The following is a 19,095-nucleotide window of genomic DNA, read 5'->3' as shown; positions in this document are numbered from 1 at the left end:
ATGAAGGAGTTAATTGCAATTGGTTTATTCTTTTTTTTTTTTTTTTTGAGAGGGTGAGAGACAGAAAGAGAGAGAAAACATGAGCAGGGGAGACGGGAGAGGGAGAGAGAGATGCTTAAGCAGGCTCCATGTTCAGCCCAGAGCCCACAGTGGGGCTTGATCTCACCACCCTGAGATTATGACCTGAGACAAAACCAAGGGTAACTGACTGAGCAATCCAGGTGCCCACAGTTTGTTTAGTCTTACAGGAGAACTTACTCTGAGTCCACAGGTTCCATCACCAGGCACAGACTTCACCAGCTCAGATGGCCAATGAATGCTGTCAGTTTTATGGCCCACGGGAGCTGGCTTAATGAGCATGCATATCTACACACCCACTGAAAGGGTCCTACACATTATGCTGCTGGTTCTACATAAAGTGAATATCCACCAGGTCATGAAATTAGGCCAATATATATTTATTGCCCTGACATTGTTGGCAATCTTTCCTGAAATAAAGAACTTTAAATTAATTATTAATTTTGGTAGATAAGTCTATAAAAATTTTAATTTCAATACATAAAAGAACAGGAATCAATTTTATCAGGGCATCATTGAAAAAAAAAAGGGAATCAGAACTAAGTTAATTATTAACCCATTAAGCCCAATATTGAGTCAGCTACTATATAACATCCAAATACAATTTTTATAAACTCTTAACATGAATTCTTTATACTATAAAAGTTTATAAGTTCTTATGTCCTACTAAACCTTTTACCTCAATTAGTTTTGAAGCTATCTAAATTTTATATTTACTCTACAGATCCAGGCATTTTTGGTTTAAGAAAAAAAAATGATGTGGTTTGCCTGATGTATGATCACATGTGCTGCAGTAGAGCTTCACTGACTCATTTGCAACATCCATGGGAAGACTAAAGATTGTAATAAAATGGAAAAAGAACAAGTTATTATGTTTCCTAAAATTATTATTATAAGAACATCTCATATTGGACTACTACTACCTTTCTCTAGGAAACATGTACATCTGAATCATTTGTTCTGTGATTCCGCATTACAAGATCAGTCTTCCTGGGTCAGACTAATTGAAAAGAAGTCATAAATAAATACAGTAATTTAAGTAGTCAAGAAACAATGCAGCTTTGTATTAGTCTGTGGTTTTTGATATTATTGAAACATTCAGAGATTAAATATGGAGTCATATTATGTCAGGACAATGATCACTCTTCTGTAATTAGAAAGTAATAAAATAAAAAATTCATCTAGTTGGACATATAATTTAATAGCAGACTCATATGAGAGAAATATTGCCATTTCTTTTAGTAAGAATCAGTAGCTATTCTTTTCATTGCAGAAAGATTATTTAGTATTACTTATACACCAAACATATTCATGAAACACTTCTTTCATACAGAAAGACTTCTGAGTGTTTATATGTACTGCATTGGATTCCTCCTTCCACCCAAATTTATGCTTCTCCTCTGGTGTTTACAATGTCTATTAATGATACCCTTTCTTTTCCCAAATCCTAAACTTCAGAGTATTCTAGATCACCTCCTCTGCAAGTGCCTTACCTTCAGACTGTGAACAGCTCACGCTTTTTTTACAATAATGCGCTCGGTAACATATTTCTACTAATGAGCTCAGCAAAATACCTACTGCAATCCCATCACTGAAAAGAAAGAAACAGAGACCCCGAGAGGTGAATTTGCTTAAATTTACAGAGAAATCACTGAAACAACCAGGACCAGAATCATGATTTGCTGTTCTTTGGATCACCAATTTTTCCACTCTCCTGCTGCTTGTTAATTTTACTTTCACATGTTTCACATTTGTCCCCTCTGTTTCAATTTACTCTTCTTTGGATCTGGCTCTTACTGCTCTTGCTAATACTGTCCTAACTGGTATCTCTAATTTCATTCTTTGTAGTCGTGCTATTTACTACTGCTAGCTTCATGTTTCTGAGACACAGTTTCCACCATGTATAACCGTGCTCCAAATTTTCAAAGATCACTCTTACAAAATCATGTCTAAATGCCTTAGTGTTATGATGGGTCTGCTCAAAATGCATATATTGAAATTCTAGGGCACCTGGGTGGCTCAGTGGTTGAAGGTCTGCCTTTAACTCAGGTCATGATCCCAGGGTCCTGGGATCGAATCTTGCATTGGGCTCCCCGTCTCTCATAAATAAATAAATAAATAAATAAATAAATAAATAAATCTTTAATTAAAAAAAGAAAGAAAAATTTCTAAACCCCAAAGTTATTAGAAGGTGGGGAGGTAGAGTCCTCATGAACAGGATTAGTGTTCTTTTAAAAGAGACCCCAAAGAGATCTCTCACATCTTCTACCATGGGAGAACACAGCAAGAAGTCACCAGCTGTGGCCCAGAAAGAGGGCCCTCACCAGAATATAACCATGCTGACACCCTCATCTTGGACTTTCTAGTCTCAAAAACCACAAGAAATACTTTTTTGTTCTTTGGAAGCCACCTGGTCTTTGTATTTTGTTATAGTAGCACGAATGTTTAGCCTGGTATTTGTGGCTTGCTGTGATTTACACAAATAGAATTCCTGCTCACTTTTGTGCTCATTCATTCAGTCATTCAACAGATATTTATTGAATTCCTATTGTATACCAGACATTTTTTCAGAGAATGCCAAAATGAATAAGACTCTGTCTGGTCATTTTCATCAAGAAACTCATTATCTAATAGTTTTCCTTAATCACATATGAAAGCATAAATGTTCTACGGGCAAGTTTGATTGTATTATAGGGGATGTGTCAGAAAAAAGTTAAGAAAATGTAGACAAATATTTAAACATAAGCACTTGATGCCTAATTACATAATATGGAATCAGATTCAAATAGTTTTTTAGTGACCTTTGAATTACTTAACTATTTGCCCAAGTTCAAGAAAGTATCTTTTATATCTTATGGTCTTGATAAACCCCACATATCTCCTAAATACCCTTTAAATAGAAAGAGAGATTAAAAATTATTATTTTACCAATAGCTTACCAGGAACTAGAATGTTGTCTGTATTTCTTTGGTTCCGGCCTATCAGGACAGTGGTAAGATTCACTGTTGGTTTTTTAAGTGAATTGGGTTTCTTCAGCAATGGTTTTATTTGCTTCTGAGACCTGACAACATTTGCAAGACTATCAGACAGCGTTCGATTTATATACCAAGTTAAATTAGATATGGCAATTTGAGTTTTTATTTCAGTTATTGATTCCACAAATTCTGTGAGACCTTTCTGAAGAAGCTGAATATCTGGTAGAGAACTTTTTATCTGCTTAGGTATGGTTGTATTCAGTTCTGAGATACGTGTAGAGGCATTATGGCACATGACTAAAACTTCATACAGAGTTTTGTTAAGTGAAGTGAAGTGAACTGAGAGGTGAATAGATTTTGCTTCCAGTGCCTTAAATCTGGAAGTTAGTACCTGCATTTGAAGAGCCTGGTCTCTCTCATTTGTAGCCACACCACCTTTTTTTAGTGACATGTAATAAGGTATGAGTGTCTTAGTAATTTTTGTCTCAATATCTTGCAACTTAGTTTCAAAATTTTTGGAAATCTTTGTGGCTGAGAGTATTTTTTCCTCCAAATAACTCATATTTTGCTGATATTTTATCACTTGGGAAGTGGTTTCATTGAACATTTGATAAATCTTCTGAAAGCTAGACTGACTTAGTTTTTCATCTTTGGGAATATCTGCAAGGACCTTGGCAACTTGCAAAACAAAGTTGTATCTCTGATTGTCATTGACCAACATCTGAATAGAATCATTCAAATATCGGAGTTGAGGAATAAATGTCAAAATAGTTTCCATATTTTGGGTACATTGATGATGGACTTCAGGATTATACTGTATTGTACTTAAAGTCTCTTTTAGCACGTAGTTATCTTGAATGAAATCAACAGCATTATTTATAATAGTCATTGTGTTATTTAGGCCATCTTCCATTTCTAAGGCATATTCATTGATACGTCTGTCCAAGGCATCACTACGACTCTGAACTTCATTCTTAAGTAAATTGTGTCTTTTTGAAAGTTCTTTGATAAGAATATTTAGACTGTTGACAGAACTAGTCAGATTTTCCACTTTTTTTCTTGTAGCTATTGCTTCTTTTGGTTGTTCATGTACCATTGTCTCTCTAAATGGTGCTCCCTGCTCAAGCAACGGTTGAAGGATCTCCATATCATAAGTCAAATCATTTAGCTGCTCATTCATTTTATCCATCTTATTGTCCATTGGAAAGAGAACTTCAGCCAATGTTTGGTTTAAAACTTGTAAATTCTCTTCTGTGTCCTTAATTTGAAATTTAAAATCATTTCTGCACTTGGATAACATGTCTTCACATTCACCCCTGACAGATTCTTTCTCCATCTCCAAAGCAATGGTGAGATTGTTAATCTTGGTGTCTTGGATGTGCAAATCATCAAACATTTGCAGCATCATCAAACCCTGCTTCTTTATATTCTCATGTAGAGCAAACATGTACTCAGTGACATTTCTGCTAACTGATTCAGCAGTTGGAACACCCTTCTGATCTGATACTTGTTCAGTTGATAAAAGCTGCTCATGCACTTCCTTCATTTTAGAAAGAGTCTTGTTGAGGGATTCATAATACAAAATGTTCCATGAATGTTCCTGTTCTAAAGCACCCTCTAAATGAGTTTGCTTTGCTTCTAGTTCTTTAATAGGCTTTTCACATTTAAAAGTCATTTCTTGCCTTATATTCACAATGTGATTTTTTAGGTCTAGTATATCAGTCAAAGTGGGCCTGTTTTCCTGCATTAAAACAGACTTTTGCTGGACTGCTATTGAAACCACAGATTCATTAACTTGTCGGATTATTTGTCTGGTGTTTTCAAGGTCCTCTGATAAGCTCGATATAGTCTTGAAGAGCTGTGCTACAGTCTCTTGCATGTCATTTTGAAAAATTTTAAATTGCTCTCTTACTATGTTCTTTACCAGATCATTGATGCTTTTGGATTTTAGACCTAGAGAAAGAAATATTAAGCAACAATAAATGATATATCATTTTAATTATGTAAAATTCAGATATCTCTAAAAAGATAAAAAGTTGGAGATTAAGAAGTAATAACATGTAATAATAAGAATACATCTTTACTACACTTCTGAAATTTTACAAATTACAAATTATAGAAGGTGATGACTTTCTTAATTGATAAGTCTAAGGGGAGAAATCAATTGTGATGTAGAACATACCAGAACCAAAAACAAAAGACATGAAGGAACTGCTACTAACTTTAGTTAATAGATCCTTGTACATTATGATTCTAAGTCTAGTCTTACTCTGGTATGAAAATAAATGGCTTTGGGCTTTCTGGTTCAGTAAATAATACCTGGTGTTAGCTCATGACTATGTTATTAAGTTGCTAGTAATTAGGTTTCAGAGCTTGTGTTTTGAGCTCATAAAAACTAATAAATCGACTGCAGAGGAGAAATTTAATGAGATTCCTAAATAAGGAACAATATGAAGTAATAGTTACAAGATTCAACAATAGTTTATAGCAACAATAAAATAATAATGAGAGGTTTGGGGATCACAAAACAAAGTCAAATGAAAATAGGAATTCGAGATTTGCTTGATTACCATAATATGACATTAATTCTTAACAAAAATAAAAGGAAACTTGCCATTAATGAAACACATATTGGTATTTCCAGAATTAGAAAGCATGGACTGATCATAAATCAGAATTATGGACGCTCTAAAAGTAGCATTAAAAAAAAGGAAAAGAATCCTGAAGTACTCAGAACTCAGAACTATTCAGAATGGGAAATTAATATTTAAAAATGGAAAAAAACCAACCAACCAAACCTGTTACATACAAATACAGAAAATGGGAAAAAGTAAAACAAATGCTTTAGGTGTATTTATAGAACCTAGCTATGAAGCACATATAAATGGAAGATATCTCCACTCCAATCCAAAATGTAGCTAATGACTGTAATGTAAAATACCGGTAACATACTACAAAGCATTTTGAACAGGAAGGTCTGCATAAATGTGAAATGAATTATGGCTGTCCTAAAGTCTATTTAAGAAAGGTAATTGTAGAATAAAAATATACAGTCTCTACATATCTCTATTTTGTAAGCAAGTTTTAAAAAGAATCTGAGATGCACTAGAGATTTGCATAAAAAGTACATGAAAGATCAATTATAACAAATAGAATGATGTATTGCTTGAGCATCCTGATATTAATCTGGTACAAAGAGGAAGCTGTAAATGTTTACATGAACAAATATTTCCCTGGAAATCCTACAGGTCAATATTGCTAATTGATCTTTAGTGAATAGTATTTTCAGAGTAAAAATATAATATTTTACATTTCTAGACATAATGAAAACTGAAATACATTTATTTTTTAAAAGATTTTATTTCTTTATTCATGAGAGACACAGAGAGAGAGAGAGGCAGAGACACAGGCATAGGGTAGGGAGAAACAGGCCCCTCACAGGGAGCCCCATGTGGGACTTGATCCTGGGTCCCCAGGATCACGCCCTGGACTGAAGGTGGCGCTAAACCACTGTGCCACCCTGGCTGCCCCTGAAATACATTTAAAAGTCCAAAAATATAAGTAAGTGAAAATCAACTTGTATGTAATGGAAAAAATAATAGTAAAAATGTGAAGTATGGGAACACTAAATAATGACACAGCACCAAAGTACTAAGGAAAGGTTAAAGTAATTAGAAAAATTTAAGCAGTCACAAATAAGATAAATTATACTGATAGAGTCCTAGCCTTTGTATGCAATAGTATGAATAATCACACCAAAAGACTTTTTTTTTACACTAAAAAACTTTTAAAAAGTATTTTTATTTCCTAATTTTACTTAGCATTTAGTCAGTTACCCATTTACATAACAAATCTTCACTGAGCATATTCTGCATACTACACAGAAAACAAAATTTGGAAAATTAGATTTCTGATACTATAAATAGAATATATTAGCTTCACTCAGTATAAGGTGCTACTAAATAGCAAAGTTATTTTTACTGCACTTCCCACAAGATCATTTAGTCATTTCCTGTTGGTTAAAATGGTCTTAAATTTTCATGAGAACTTGATGAAATACAATAAAAAATTTAAAGTTAGGGATCAGATCATTTTGGAATTTATATCATTTTGCTTAAAATGTTTTTCAAGATTGAAAACTTAAGTATAACTGAATTAAATAATTGTGGACAAAAAAATAGCTGTTTAAATTCAGCCAACAAAAACCAATGTGATCTGGGGTACCTGTGTGGCTCAGGGGGTAAGCATCTGACTCTTGGTTTCAGCTCAGGTTGTGATCTCAGGGTCATGAGATCAGCCTGGTTGGGCTCTGCATTCAGCGGAGCATGAACTTGAGATTCTTTCTCTCCTCTCTCTTTGCCCCTTCCCCAGCTCATGTGCACACACTCTAAATAAATAAATAAATAAATAAATAAATAAATAAATAAATAAAATCTTTAAAGAAAAAAACCCAACTATGTGATCTGAAAGTCAAAATAAGAATGATAGGTAAAAGCACTGCAAATAGGCAAAACTTAGTTTAGAGTATTTGATCAAAGTAACTAGGAAAAAAGTAAACGGCGACTATGGAAATTAGGAGGTGCTTTAGCTACTATATTTTAAATCTTTAATGGAAAAATACACTGGATAAAGGGTAAAATCACAGCAGTGTCTGAAAAGAAATCAAACAGACTATTAGCTTTAAAAACAGATCTCTCTGGAAAAGGAGATTTTCAGATAACATTTCTATAATTTATTGCTAAAAAATTGTCTGCAAGAACCTGATTTTGCAAAAATACATCAAAGTGCTTTATGTCAATATCTGAAATGGGGACATAATTTTAACTTTATTTGATTCTCCTTCATGTGACTCATAGGATATCAAACCCATAGATATGTTATCAGACACGTGGGCGTGTCCCTCTGTGGTTGTGAATATATGGCCTGTTAATAACACTCAGGTACGTCTTAAGGAATTGGGACAATTTCTGTGGTTACTAGTAGATAAGCCGGATTCCTCACTGTGGTTGTAGAGTAAGAAAGAGAAGAGGCTGTGGTTTTGTTAGGCCAAGTGCAGCACCCTGGGGTGAGTTTAGTTTCTGTTATCTGAATGAACATTCATTAACTACAAAGCTCTCAGGCTTGCTTTCTTCCTTCTTCCTTTCTTTTTTCTTTCTTTCTTTCTTTCTTTCTTTCTTTCTTTCTTTCTTTCTTTCTTTCTTCTTTTCTTTCTTTCTTTTTTTTAAGATTTTATTTATTTATTCATGAGAGACACAGAGAGAGAGAGAGAGAGAGGCAGAGACACAGGCAGAGGAAGAAGCAGGCTCCATGCAGGGAGCCCGATGCAGGACTCGATCCCAGGTCTCCAGGATCACGCCCTGGACTGTAGGTGGCACTAAACCGCTGCGCCACTGGGGTTGCCCCCTTTCTTTCTTTTTTAAGATTTTATTTATTTACTCATGAGAGGCACAGAGAGAGAGGCACACACACAGGCAGAGGGAGAAGCAGGCTCCCTGTGGGGAGGCCGATGTGGGACTGGATCCTTGGACGGAGATCATGCCCTGAGCTAAAGGCAGAGGCTCAACTGCTGAGCCACCCAGGTGTCCCTCTCTGGTTTTCATAGTTGATTATGCTTAATACACAACTAATGCCTTCTATTGAGGGGAGAATTCTGTTGTTGCTCTTATGAATGGATGTTTTTTTCTATGTCATTACCAGAATTTTTGTTAGTAGTTTCACAAAAAGCTGTTGACAGGCCTAATTCTCTCTAATTCTCTTTGGTTATGATAACCAAATTTTGCTTAAAATTTTTCATTATGGCGGTGTTAGTCAATTATATGCTGTTTCTATTTGATTTCTTTCTCATGTTAGCACTTCAGAGAAAATATATTCCTCTCTCATGCTTGTCATTGGTAAGTTTGGCCATAGGGGGGACATGCCAGAAATGTAGGGCAGGGTCTTGCTTTCAGGGGCTTAATAGCATCAAATATTTACATAATTTAAAAAAATCATGGGGACACCTGGGTGGCTCAGTGGTTGAGCATCTGCCTTCGGCCCAGGGTGTAATCCTGGAGTCCCGGGATCAAGTCTCGCATTGGGATCCCTGCATGGAGCCTCCTTCTCCCTCTGCCTGTGTCTCTGCCTCTCTCTGTGTGTCTCTCATGAATAAATAAATAAAATCTTAAAAAAAAAAATCATGGTTGCTGTCATACTGGTAGATGATATGGAAACCTCCACCTTATCTTTTACCTGCAAACCACAGATGAAAAATAAAGAAAAAATAACATTATAGTCATGGGGTTGTACAATGAGTATATGTTTATGTATAAAACAAAGTAAAAGGGAACAGTAATCCTGAAATTTGGAAACATACAATAAATCCGGAGAACTGAGATATTCCTAGTGACAAAATTCCTTGCCTAAAAAATCCAGGTCCTCCTTGAAACTCCTTTGCCTAATTAATTCCTCCTGGTCCCTAGCTTCTTAGTTGAGATGGTTTCTTTTTGTAGAAGTCTTCTCTGGTGTCCTTAGCTTGGATTTGTTGAAACTATCAAATGGTCACATTGTACCCTGTGTATAACATTACTATACCAATTACTCACTATCTACATACAGATCCCCATGGTAGGCAGAATAATGCTGCTCTACTCAAGATGTCCACACCCTAGATTCCTCAGCCTGTGAATATGTTACCTCACCTGGCAAAAGGGCCATGGCAGATGTGATTAAGGCTAAAGACCTTGAGACAAGGAGATTATCCTGGATTACTCAGGTCTGGCCAATGTAATAACTGAGCCCTTAAGAGAGGAAAAGGAAGGTAGAAGAGTGGGTTTGAAATATGCCATTGATACGGAAGAGCTTACTTCTTGTCTCATGAAGTAGAAGAATGAATCTTGCGGACAATAGAGTGAGCAAAGTGATAGAAATTTATTAAGCAGAGATACAGAGAAGGCTCTCAGAAGTGAGTGGGGTCCCGACAAGGTTGCCACCGAGGACTTTTAGTGCCAGTCTTTTATTGAGAACCTAGCCAGGGAGTCCACGGCCTTGAGATTCTTGTGCAGTCTAGGTTTGAGCAGGGACTATTGATAATCCCTTAATGACACATTTCTTTGTGGTCTGGTGTTTTTGTGATTACTTAGTAGCCATTATAGGGAGATACTCCCTAACATTTTGGAGCTAGGGAGCCAGGTTTATTATTTTTCTGTTTTTACTAGCTTATCTCTGTTTTCTTGGGATGGGTAGGAGCCTGACCCGGGCCTTTTGGTGTCCTTAGGGTTTATGGGAGCCCACAGATTTCTGGGATCTTGACCCTGGCCCTTTCCCTTATCTTTCCCTGCCTAGTCCCATCTGTCCCTAAGTCATTCCTACATCACCACGAGCACTCAGCAGTGTTGCTGGTGGTTGAAGATGGAGGAAAAATGCCATGAACCAAGAAATGTAGTGGCCTCTAGAAGCTAAAAATAAGCCTCAGTTTATAGCAATCAAGAAAATAAGACTTCAGTCTCACAACTACAAGAAAATGAACTTTGACAACAACTGGAATGAACTGGAGATGGATTATCCTATAAAACCTCCAGGAAGAAATACAGCCTGCTGTTTTAAGAACACAAAAGTTGGGCAAAACTGATTCACATTTATAAAGAAATTATTATTTCTATTACCTTAGATGTTTTAGGATATATTTTATTGATTATACTCCATAAACTAGATAATTTCTGAGGTAATAACATACTTTAGATTTATTCTCAATATCTTCATCAATATTATTAATACAACCATATTATCTAGTGCCTTGGTAATCCTTTTTTAACCTCATCTTCATCTTGAACTGGAAACCCCAATGGAAGTAAATTAATTACGGCTAATTTTAACTATAAAGAAATAAGTTAAGCTGTAATTAGTACTTAATAAAAATAAATCAGATGAAATATTGAGTAAAAGATTGGCTATGCAGTATAAAATTATTTAGATGTTTCAAATTATTATAGAAATTGATTTACAAATATCTTATTCCAAAAATATAAGTCTCAGACTTTTATACCACCTAATCTAAAGCAAAGATTCCAAAATATGAGAAAAGATAAATGAGTCATTTAATTTTTGTCTCAACTGAATGAATATTTTACTTTTACCTTTTAGAAAAGATTGAAATTCTCTGTCTTTATCTTCATTGATTTTTCCTTCTAGGGAGGAGTACGTGTTCCTTACATCACTCACAGCCAAAGAAATATTGTCAATCTTCTTCTGGAGAAGGGTCAGTTTCATTGCCTGGTAGTTCATCTGCTCAGTCATCTTTTGTGTCACTGCTGCATGTAGAAGAAAAGAATATTGGAAGTATTTTTAAAAAAGTATATATATTTATATACATATATATACAAATAAATCATGTTTTGTTCTATATATTTGAAAATACAGACTGCTGTATATGCACTTAGCAAATGGTAGCCTGAATTTTACACCAAGGGTGAATATTTATACTATATAAATATAGAATGTATAAATATAAAATATATATATATTAGACTTCTAAAATGCTTTAACTTTGCCCGGAATCTTCAGTCTTTTTTTTTTTTTTTTTTTAACTTCAAAGAGTTATTGTTATATTCTTAAGAGATGAAGAAACCAAGGGACAGAAAACCAAAGTAACTGGTTTGAGGTTGCAGAGCTAATACCTCATCTTCTGCTTTCAAATCCAACATTACAGAATTAAATATGTGTAACTATATATATGTATATAGTCATTTCTACAGTCTAAGGATTTTATTTTTCACTAAGGTATTCTTTAATGAATGATAAAGATTCAGATTTAGTTTGAATCATTTAACATAGCAATGATACTTTCCATGCTTTTATGCTTGCACTTCAATAATTCAAGGAAGATTTTATAGTATTTTATGAAGATATTGAGTTCCAATCCCTTAAAAAAAAAAAGTACAGTTTTTATGATATATTCATCTTTATTCCCCCTAAATCCCATTTCTCAATTTGAGTGCCCTATTTAGTATGATTAGATCTGCGGCAAACACATAGAGATGTTTTCAGTGGTAACCAACCTTATGTCTCTAAGAAATAAAGTTAGGCCTAAAAGAAACAGTAAAATATTTATGATTAGAAAGATGAAATATATGTAGCTTGCCAACTTTGGATCAACGTGAAGTTCTCAGTCACAATTCTTTTTCCTAGTCAGTAATCCACAATCTCGGTGATCTCTTATCAATCAATGGACAGGAGCTGTCTCAGCTCTTTTAAATGATCACCTCATTCCTTCTACCTCAAGATTCTTCCATGATTGTACTCTTTAGAGGAAAAAAGTTTTACCTTAATTTGGGAAACTGTGATTTCCTTACAACTAGTATAACAGCATTTTTAATTGTCTTCTGTTTTTGTACACAGGGTTTCAAAATTTACGTGGTCTCTTCAGGCTGGGAACCTATGGCTCATCCACAGTTTCTCTCCCAACATGGGGTACCCATAGAAAAGGATTCAGGGGTACGCTAAGGCGTCAGCATCAAACATTTGACAGCCAAGTGATTTCTTGTTTGAAAGTTGTTATAAATAGTGTTGACAATAATTGGGTTAGGGGTGTTAGTAGTGATAATCTGTGACCTGGATCACCACAGTCTTGCTGCTGCTGTTTCTCAGCTGTCTCTCTGCCAACAGCAGTGTGACTCTCAGCTTGGTTGCTGTGTATCAAGTGCTGCTCTTCTTGGGCTGGATGAACACAAAAAGAGAAGAGAGGGGGTTAAGCATGGGGACTGCCTCATTTTTTTCCCACTCTGAGCAGTGCTGTGGCTACCATTCATTTATGGTGGGTACTGAAGCATGATGGTTTGTGATGATTGCTGAGTGAGCTGCGCCGCCCCCACCCGGAGGGTAATGTGCTTCCACTTTGTGTTGGAAGTGCTGGACTCTAATTCTGTTTGGAAAAAAAAGAAAGTATTCTGGTCTCCTTTTAGGAGAAAATGGATGGTAGTTAGTGGCAGCTGTGCAAACTGGCTGATGTAACCTGCCTGCAAAATTGAGGGGACTTTAAAATCAGCTGTGTTAAAAGCTATAGTGGCTTTATAAGTGGACTGCCACAAAAGCTGTCTGTTTAACAATGCAATTTCCAACTGATGTCTCCTTGGAAATAAAGGAAAGCTACAGGTTCCTTGGTGAAAGAATATCTGTTTAAATAAGTGAGTTGTTCCTAGATTTTTAGGAAATACATAGACTCAAAACATAAGGACTACAGGTAAAAGTAAACTCTCACATGGCAAGTCTCAAGGGAATCAGTGAAATTTCAGAAAAATAGAAATTCTTATAAAACTACTCTGTGAAAGAATTGGTTCCCCTTTCCCATGAACCAGGTAATATTTCAGATGGAAATATAGTTTTTCATTGGAGAACACAATTTAGAGCGAAAATTTATTAAACATTTTGAACACATCAAGTAAGGTAGGTCTGTAATTTGCAGACTTTTAATAAACAAATGTATTCATTGAAGTCTGCATATCAGACATGAGAAAAGTGTTTGGTGTCTTACTATCCTTCTTCCCATGTAAAATTATGTAGCAATGAAACTGTACCTTGGGCACATGTTAATTACGCTTCCTGGGGCACCTGGGTGGCTCAGTGGTTGAACATCTGCCCTCTGCTCAGGTTGATTCTGGGGTTCTGGGATCGAGTCCCACATAGGGCTCCCCACAGGGAGTCTGCCTCTCCCTCTGCTTATATCTCTGCTTCTCTCTCTCTGTGTCTTTCATGAATAAATAAATAAAATATTTAAAAAAAATTATGCTCCCTAAGGCATATGTAGCTTTGACAATAGTACTGAAGGATCTCTACTCCATAGAAAGAATAATGTATTTGTCATTAATGCGAGTCTTTATTGTTAGACTGAATTTTGCATTGCTTTTCTTCAGGGCATTGAGGTAAACTAACAAATTTTCATTCATGTTCACAGTTTTTGTTTTGATATTGCTTCTTTTTTCTCTTCACTGTATTATAAAGTCCTGTATAATTATTGATTTATTTGGAAGAAAATGATCCACAGCTTGGGGAAATTATACTTATTTCTGGGCTGCAGTAAGTGGCAAAAAGTGTTCATTTTCTCTTAGATCCTAGCAATAAGGTTCCTTTAGCCTAAATTCAAATTAATTCATATAAATATATCTATCAAGTAATTGCATAGATTTTTTATCAAGTTTCCTCTTTAGATGATGTACAAAGCATTTTTCTGGCTATGCAAGAGAGTGACTCAAAAGTGAAGTGATGGTTCTCAAAACAGGGTCCCTAGATCAGCAGTATCAGCATCACCAACTTTTCTGAGTAACATTTTTTTTCACCTGCAAACTTCTGAAAATACAACTTCTAGGCCCCATCCTAGACCTGCTAAAAGGTCTGGAGTGGGGCAGTAATTTGTGTTTTAACAAGCCTTGCTGATGTTTCCAATGCACGCTGAAGTTTGAGAACCACTGGAGTAAAGCATGAAGGTCTTCCTAGCAACTGCCTACCTCACTCCCTTCCCTATTTCTCAAAGCAGTGGAAGAAGGTTCAGAATACGGGCAAGTAGTTACAGCAAAAGGAACATGCAGCTTCAATAGGATGAACAGGGATCCCTGGGTGGTGCAGCGGTTTGGCGTCTGCCTTTGGCCCAGGGCGCGATCCTGGAGACCCGGGATCGAATCCCACATCGGGCTCCCGGTGCATGGAACCTGCTTCTCCCTCTGCCTGTGTCTCTGTCTCTCTCTCTCTCTCTGTGACTATCATAAAAAAAAAAAAAAAAAAAAAAAAAGGATGAACAAATGATCTTCACATTTTATTACTGCTTAACTTTTTGATCAAATCACAGGAAAACAAAACCAAAAAGTAAGAAAACAAAAAGAGCTGGTGCATTTAAAAGCCTTCCATAAAACGGTAGACAGAAGGTACTTTGTTAAGAAGCAATGCACGATTGTAGTAAAAGCAAAGACTATATTGTTTTGTGGGATACAAACAAGGTGACAATTCCTATTTCCTTTTCTATTTTTAATTTTTTAAAGATTTTTTAAAATGTATTTATTCATGAGAGACACAACACAGAGAGAGAGAGAGAGAGGCAGAGACACAGGCAGAGGGAGAAGCAGGCTCCATGTAGGGAGCCTGACGTGGGACTCGATCCCGGGACTCCAGGATATTGCCCTGGGCCAGATATTTTTATATTAAAATTGTAATCTAGAAATTGATCTTCATAGACTTTTAAACAACCACACTTGCCTGTTGATAACAAGAACATATGTTAAAGACATGATCTATTTTTTTTAAAGATTTTATTTATGTATTCATGAGTGACACAGAGAGAGGCAGGGACATTGGCAGAGAGAGAAGCAGGTTCCATGCAGAGAACCTGATGTGGGATTGAATCCCAGGACTCCAGGATTACTCCCTGGACTGAAGGCAGATGCTCAACCACTGAGTTGGGTGTTGAATCATCCAGGTGTCCCAAGACATGATGTATTAAAACTCTAATAAATGACAACTTTGAGTCTCCAATCATGCTGTAGAAAAGTAGGCCTTATATAAAGGAAGTAATTTTAATAAACATAATTGAGGAATTTATGATATATTATTGAAAACATTGGAAAAGAGACAAAAGTTTAAATTTTGGAAGCACTTCATATGAATGTGATTTTTTTGAAAAAAGAAAAAATGACAGAAATTTTTATCAATAGTGGGGATGCCTAGGTGGCTCAGTGGGTTAAGCAACCAACTCTTATTTCAGTTTAGGCCAACACCTCAGGGTGGTGATATGGAGCCTTTCCCACCACTTCTCTCTCTCTTTAAAGAAAAAATATAATTCTGGGACATCTTTTGATACGTAAAACATCAGTTGATATAAAAAATCAATTAAATATAAAACGATGTAATTCTGGAATGGAAATTAATTTGATTTTATTTTCAATAAATTTTGTGGATTTTTACATGATATATAAACTTTGACTCAAATAATGCTCTAAATTTTTGTCTTTTAAAATTAAAATGACTAGATTTATTGTTCATGACAATCAATTTCTGCTAAAGTTCATTTGCAATCAAGAGGAAAATATATTTTTTTAAGATTTTATTTATTTATTCATAGACGCAGAGAGAGAGGCAGAGACACAGGCAGAGGGAGAAGCAGGCTCCATGCAGGGAGCCTGATGTGGGACTCGATCCCGGATCTCCAGGATCGCACCCCAGGCTGCATGGGGCGCCAAACTGCTGCGCCACCGGGGCTGCCCTTTTTTTTTTTTTTTAAGATTTTATTTATTTCAAGAGGAAAATATTAAAGAACTTTGTGGAATTAGTCTCATGAAATAAGTTTTTGAAATAAAAATTTTCAAGTAAAGCAAAATTTTTGAAATAATAAAAAAATTCCACACTTTATCAAATAGTGTTAATTACAAAATCTATAAAAGAAAGGAAAATGCTTAAGCAATAAAATTAAAATTTTAACATTATATAATTTAAATAATAGATTGTTTTAAAAAAGAAAATATTATAGAACTTACTTAATATAATTTCTATATAGATGTATCATTGCCATTTATGTTTAGAATTTGGACAATAAGCCTTGTTTTTAAAAAGTAGAGAATTGCTTTTCAGAAATGACAGTTTTTTAAAAAGGCTTGCTTTATTTATTTATTTATTTATTTACTTATTTATTTATTTATTTGAGAGAGAGAGAGAGAATGAACATGAGCAGGGTGGAGGGGAGTAGCAAAGGGAGGAGAGAGAGAATCTCAAGCTGACTCCACACTGAACAGGGGCTGCACTTGATCTCACAACCCTGAGATCATGACCTGAGCCAAAATCAATTCAGATGCTTAGCCCACTGAGCCACCAGGTACTTCCAGAAATGACATTCTACTAGAGATGTCAATCTTTTTTAACTCTATAGGGGAAAAAAGTCACCTTGTTAAACTGGAGATAATTTGAAAACTGAGAGACATTTCTGACATGAAAAATATATATAGAGTATTTGAAATAAAAATTAACAAGTGATCAATTACATTAGAAAACATCAATTTTTCTAATATGAAAATAATATTTATATGACAAAACTCAAAAAATGAATGTTTACATTCCTTGATTTATTGTGCGACAAATTTGACCAAATGACATTTGCAAAACTCTATGACTGAATTAAATAAGACATTCTTACAATTTTCATGATTTAGTTAGTAATAAATACATTGAATACTTAAAGATATACATAGTATTTAAGGGCTAGATAAAATTTGAATGCGATCATTGTTAATTCAGTAAAGACTAGTAGATAATTCAGCAGGATGGCACTATCATTAATGTTAATAGAAGTGATCAACTTGCTGAGTCTTGATACCACTCAATGTCTCTAAATCTGATGGAGAATTCTTTAAAGGAGTTTAGGATGGTACTCTATATTAAATCATCTCTCTGATAGAGATATCATTTAGCTGGTATCACCCATGTAAAAAAAAAGAGTATGCCAGTAAGTTTTAGAAATTAATAAATTATTATTTTTTAAGATTTTATTATTTTATTCATGAGAGACACAGAGAGAGAGGAAGAGACATGGGCAGAGGGAGAAGCAGATTCCCTGTGGGAAGCCCAATGAAAGGCTCAATCCCAGGATTATGGAATCACACCCTGAGCCAAAGGCAGATGCTCAACCACTGAGCCATCCAGATGTCCCAAAATTAAGAAATTATTTAAGAATTACTAGAATAATAAGATGAATGATTTGTGTCATGGTTTCTTTTACCTTATATTTTATATTTTATTTTAAATTAATAAATATATATTTATAAATATTCAATTATTAAACATAATCACTATCATTAAATATTTAATTATTTAAATAATCCACAATATTTATTTTTATGAAATATATTTATGCATTGAAAATATATGCATTAACATAAAAATAATACATTTTTAACCTTTGATTTTTATATTGATTTATATATTAACTGATATTATTAAATTAGTTGTTAAGATGTTTGAATATGGCCCCTGCTCCTTCTCACTCCATCATCATAATCAAGAGACAGATCAGCTTGGGTGCTCATCATCTTGGAGTGGAGTAACACAATAAAAATCATGACAGCATTTTAAAAAGGGTTTATTTCCAGAGGCTAAAAATACTTTGCTAAAGCTTAATTATAAATAGTAATGCATTATTTTTAATTGTTGTATTATATTCCAGTGAGATCAAGTCTCTGTATCTCACTCTTCGTATTACATGTTGCAAATTTAATGTAGAGATTATAACATTACTTCACTTAGTATCCTTTCTCATTTGAGAAGGACCAGCAAATCAGAATATCACACACACATAGAAGGAGGTAGAGGGTATTTTAAGTCTTCTAGAATCATATCTGACTGGTTAGTTACTTCCTTAAGTCACAGTTCTCTCAGTGTCATGTGGTCCAGGCAAGATCCTAAATGTGCAAGAGGGAAAAACAAATCTGGGCAAAAAGTAAAAGGGTAAGAATAAAAAGGAAGTAAATGAAGAGGATTCAAGTCTGATTTTCTATTTCCCTTAGGGTCAAAAGTATTTCAGACAAATACCATTCATGCAATCTGGAAAAATGCTATTTACTGCATTGTAAACAAGGGGATAGAAAGTGACATACTAAAGAAAGGCAGAAGATTAGAAATAAAAACTAAAAAGACAAAAAATAAACCCTGTAGAATCAGTGACAAATGGAAGAGAAAGCAAATAAAACTGTCAGAGAAAAAAAGAAAGCTATTTAAAGAAGACAAAGAATTATACATAGAGGTATCAAGTGAAAGCTTTTGTATTCTTGCTTACTAATCTTCAGTAATTCACTCCTCATTTTATGAAAACATAATAGACATGAAATAAGAAAAATTAAATTTTCTCCATATTTTTGTAGTTAAGATTGATTTTAAAGAAAATGTAATTGGAAAAATACTTTAAATATTAAATGACAAAAACTACTGTGACTGTGTGTGTGCGCGCATGTAAAACTTTCCATTTGTTCTTAACATAATTACTTTTAAAGTAATTGTTTTAAGAGGAACCAGGTGAGGAAATTGTACTCCTAAGTAAAAG

General features: G+C 34.7%; 1 protein-coding gene across 2 annotated transcripts in view; it reads right to left on the bottom strand.

Moving 5' to 3' along the window:
* Window positions 1-19,095, bottom strand: part of MMRN1 (multimerin 1) — a 72,821-nt gene that overhangs the window by 10,929 nt on the left and 42,797 nt on the right. Inside the window, exons 5-8 of one of the 2 annotated variants that reach the window (XM_072810795.1) lie at window positions 12,639-12,743; window positions 11,165-11,338; window positions 3,018-5,006; window positions 1,500-1,669 (exon numbers count right to left, since the gene is read on the bottom strand). In XM_072810795.1, coding sequence (XP_072666896.1) covers window positions 1,653-1,669; window positions 3,018-5,006; window positions 11,165-11,338; window positions 12,639-12,743 — 2,285 coding nt within the window. In that variant the 3' untranslated portion in view covers window positions 1,500-1,652. Of the gene's footprint in view, window positions 1-1,499; window positions 1,670-3,017; window positions 5,007-11,164; window positions 11,339-12,638; window positions 12,744-19,095 lie in introns of those variants that run through there. The other variant, XM_072810794.1, reaches the window with a different exon arrangement.

Source organism: Canis lupus, chromosome 33, assembly GCF_048164855.1.
Source record: "Canis lupus baileyi chromosome 33, mCanLup2.hap1, whole genome shotgun sequence".
Classification (NCBI taxonomy): Eukaryota; Metazoa; Chordata; class Mammalia; order Carnivora; family Canidae; genus Canis; species Canis lupus.
This window is presented reverse-complemented; position numbering and strand designations above follow the sequence as displayed.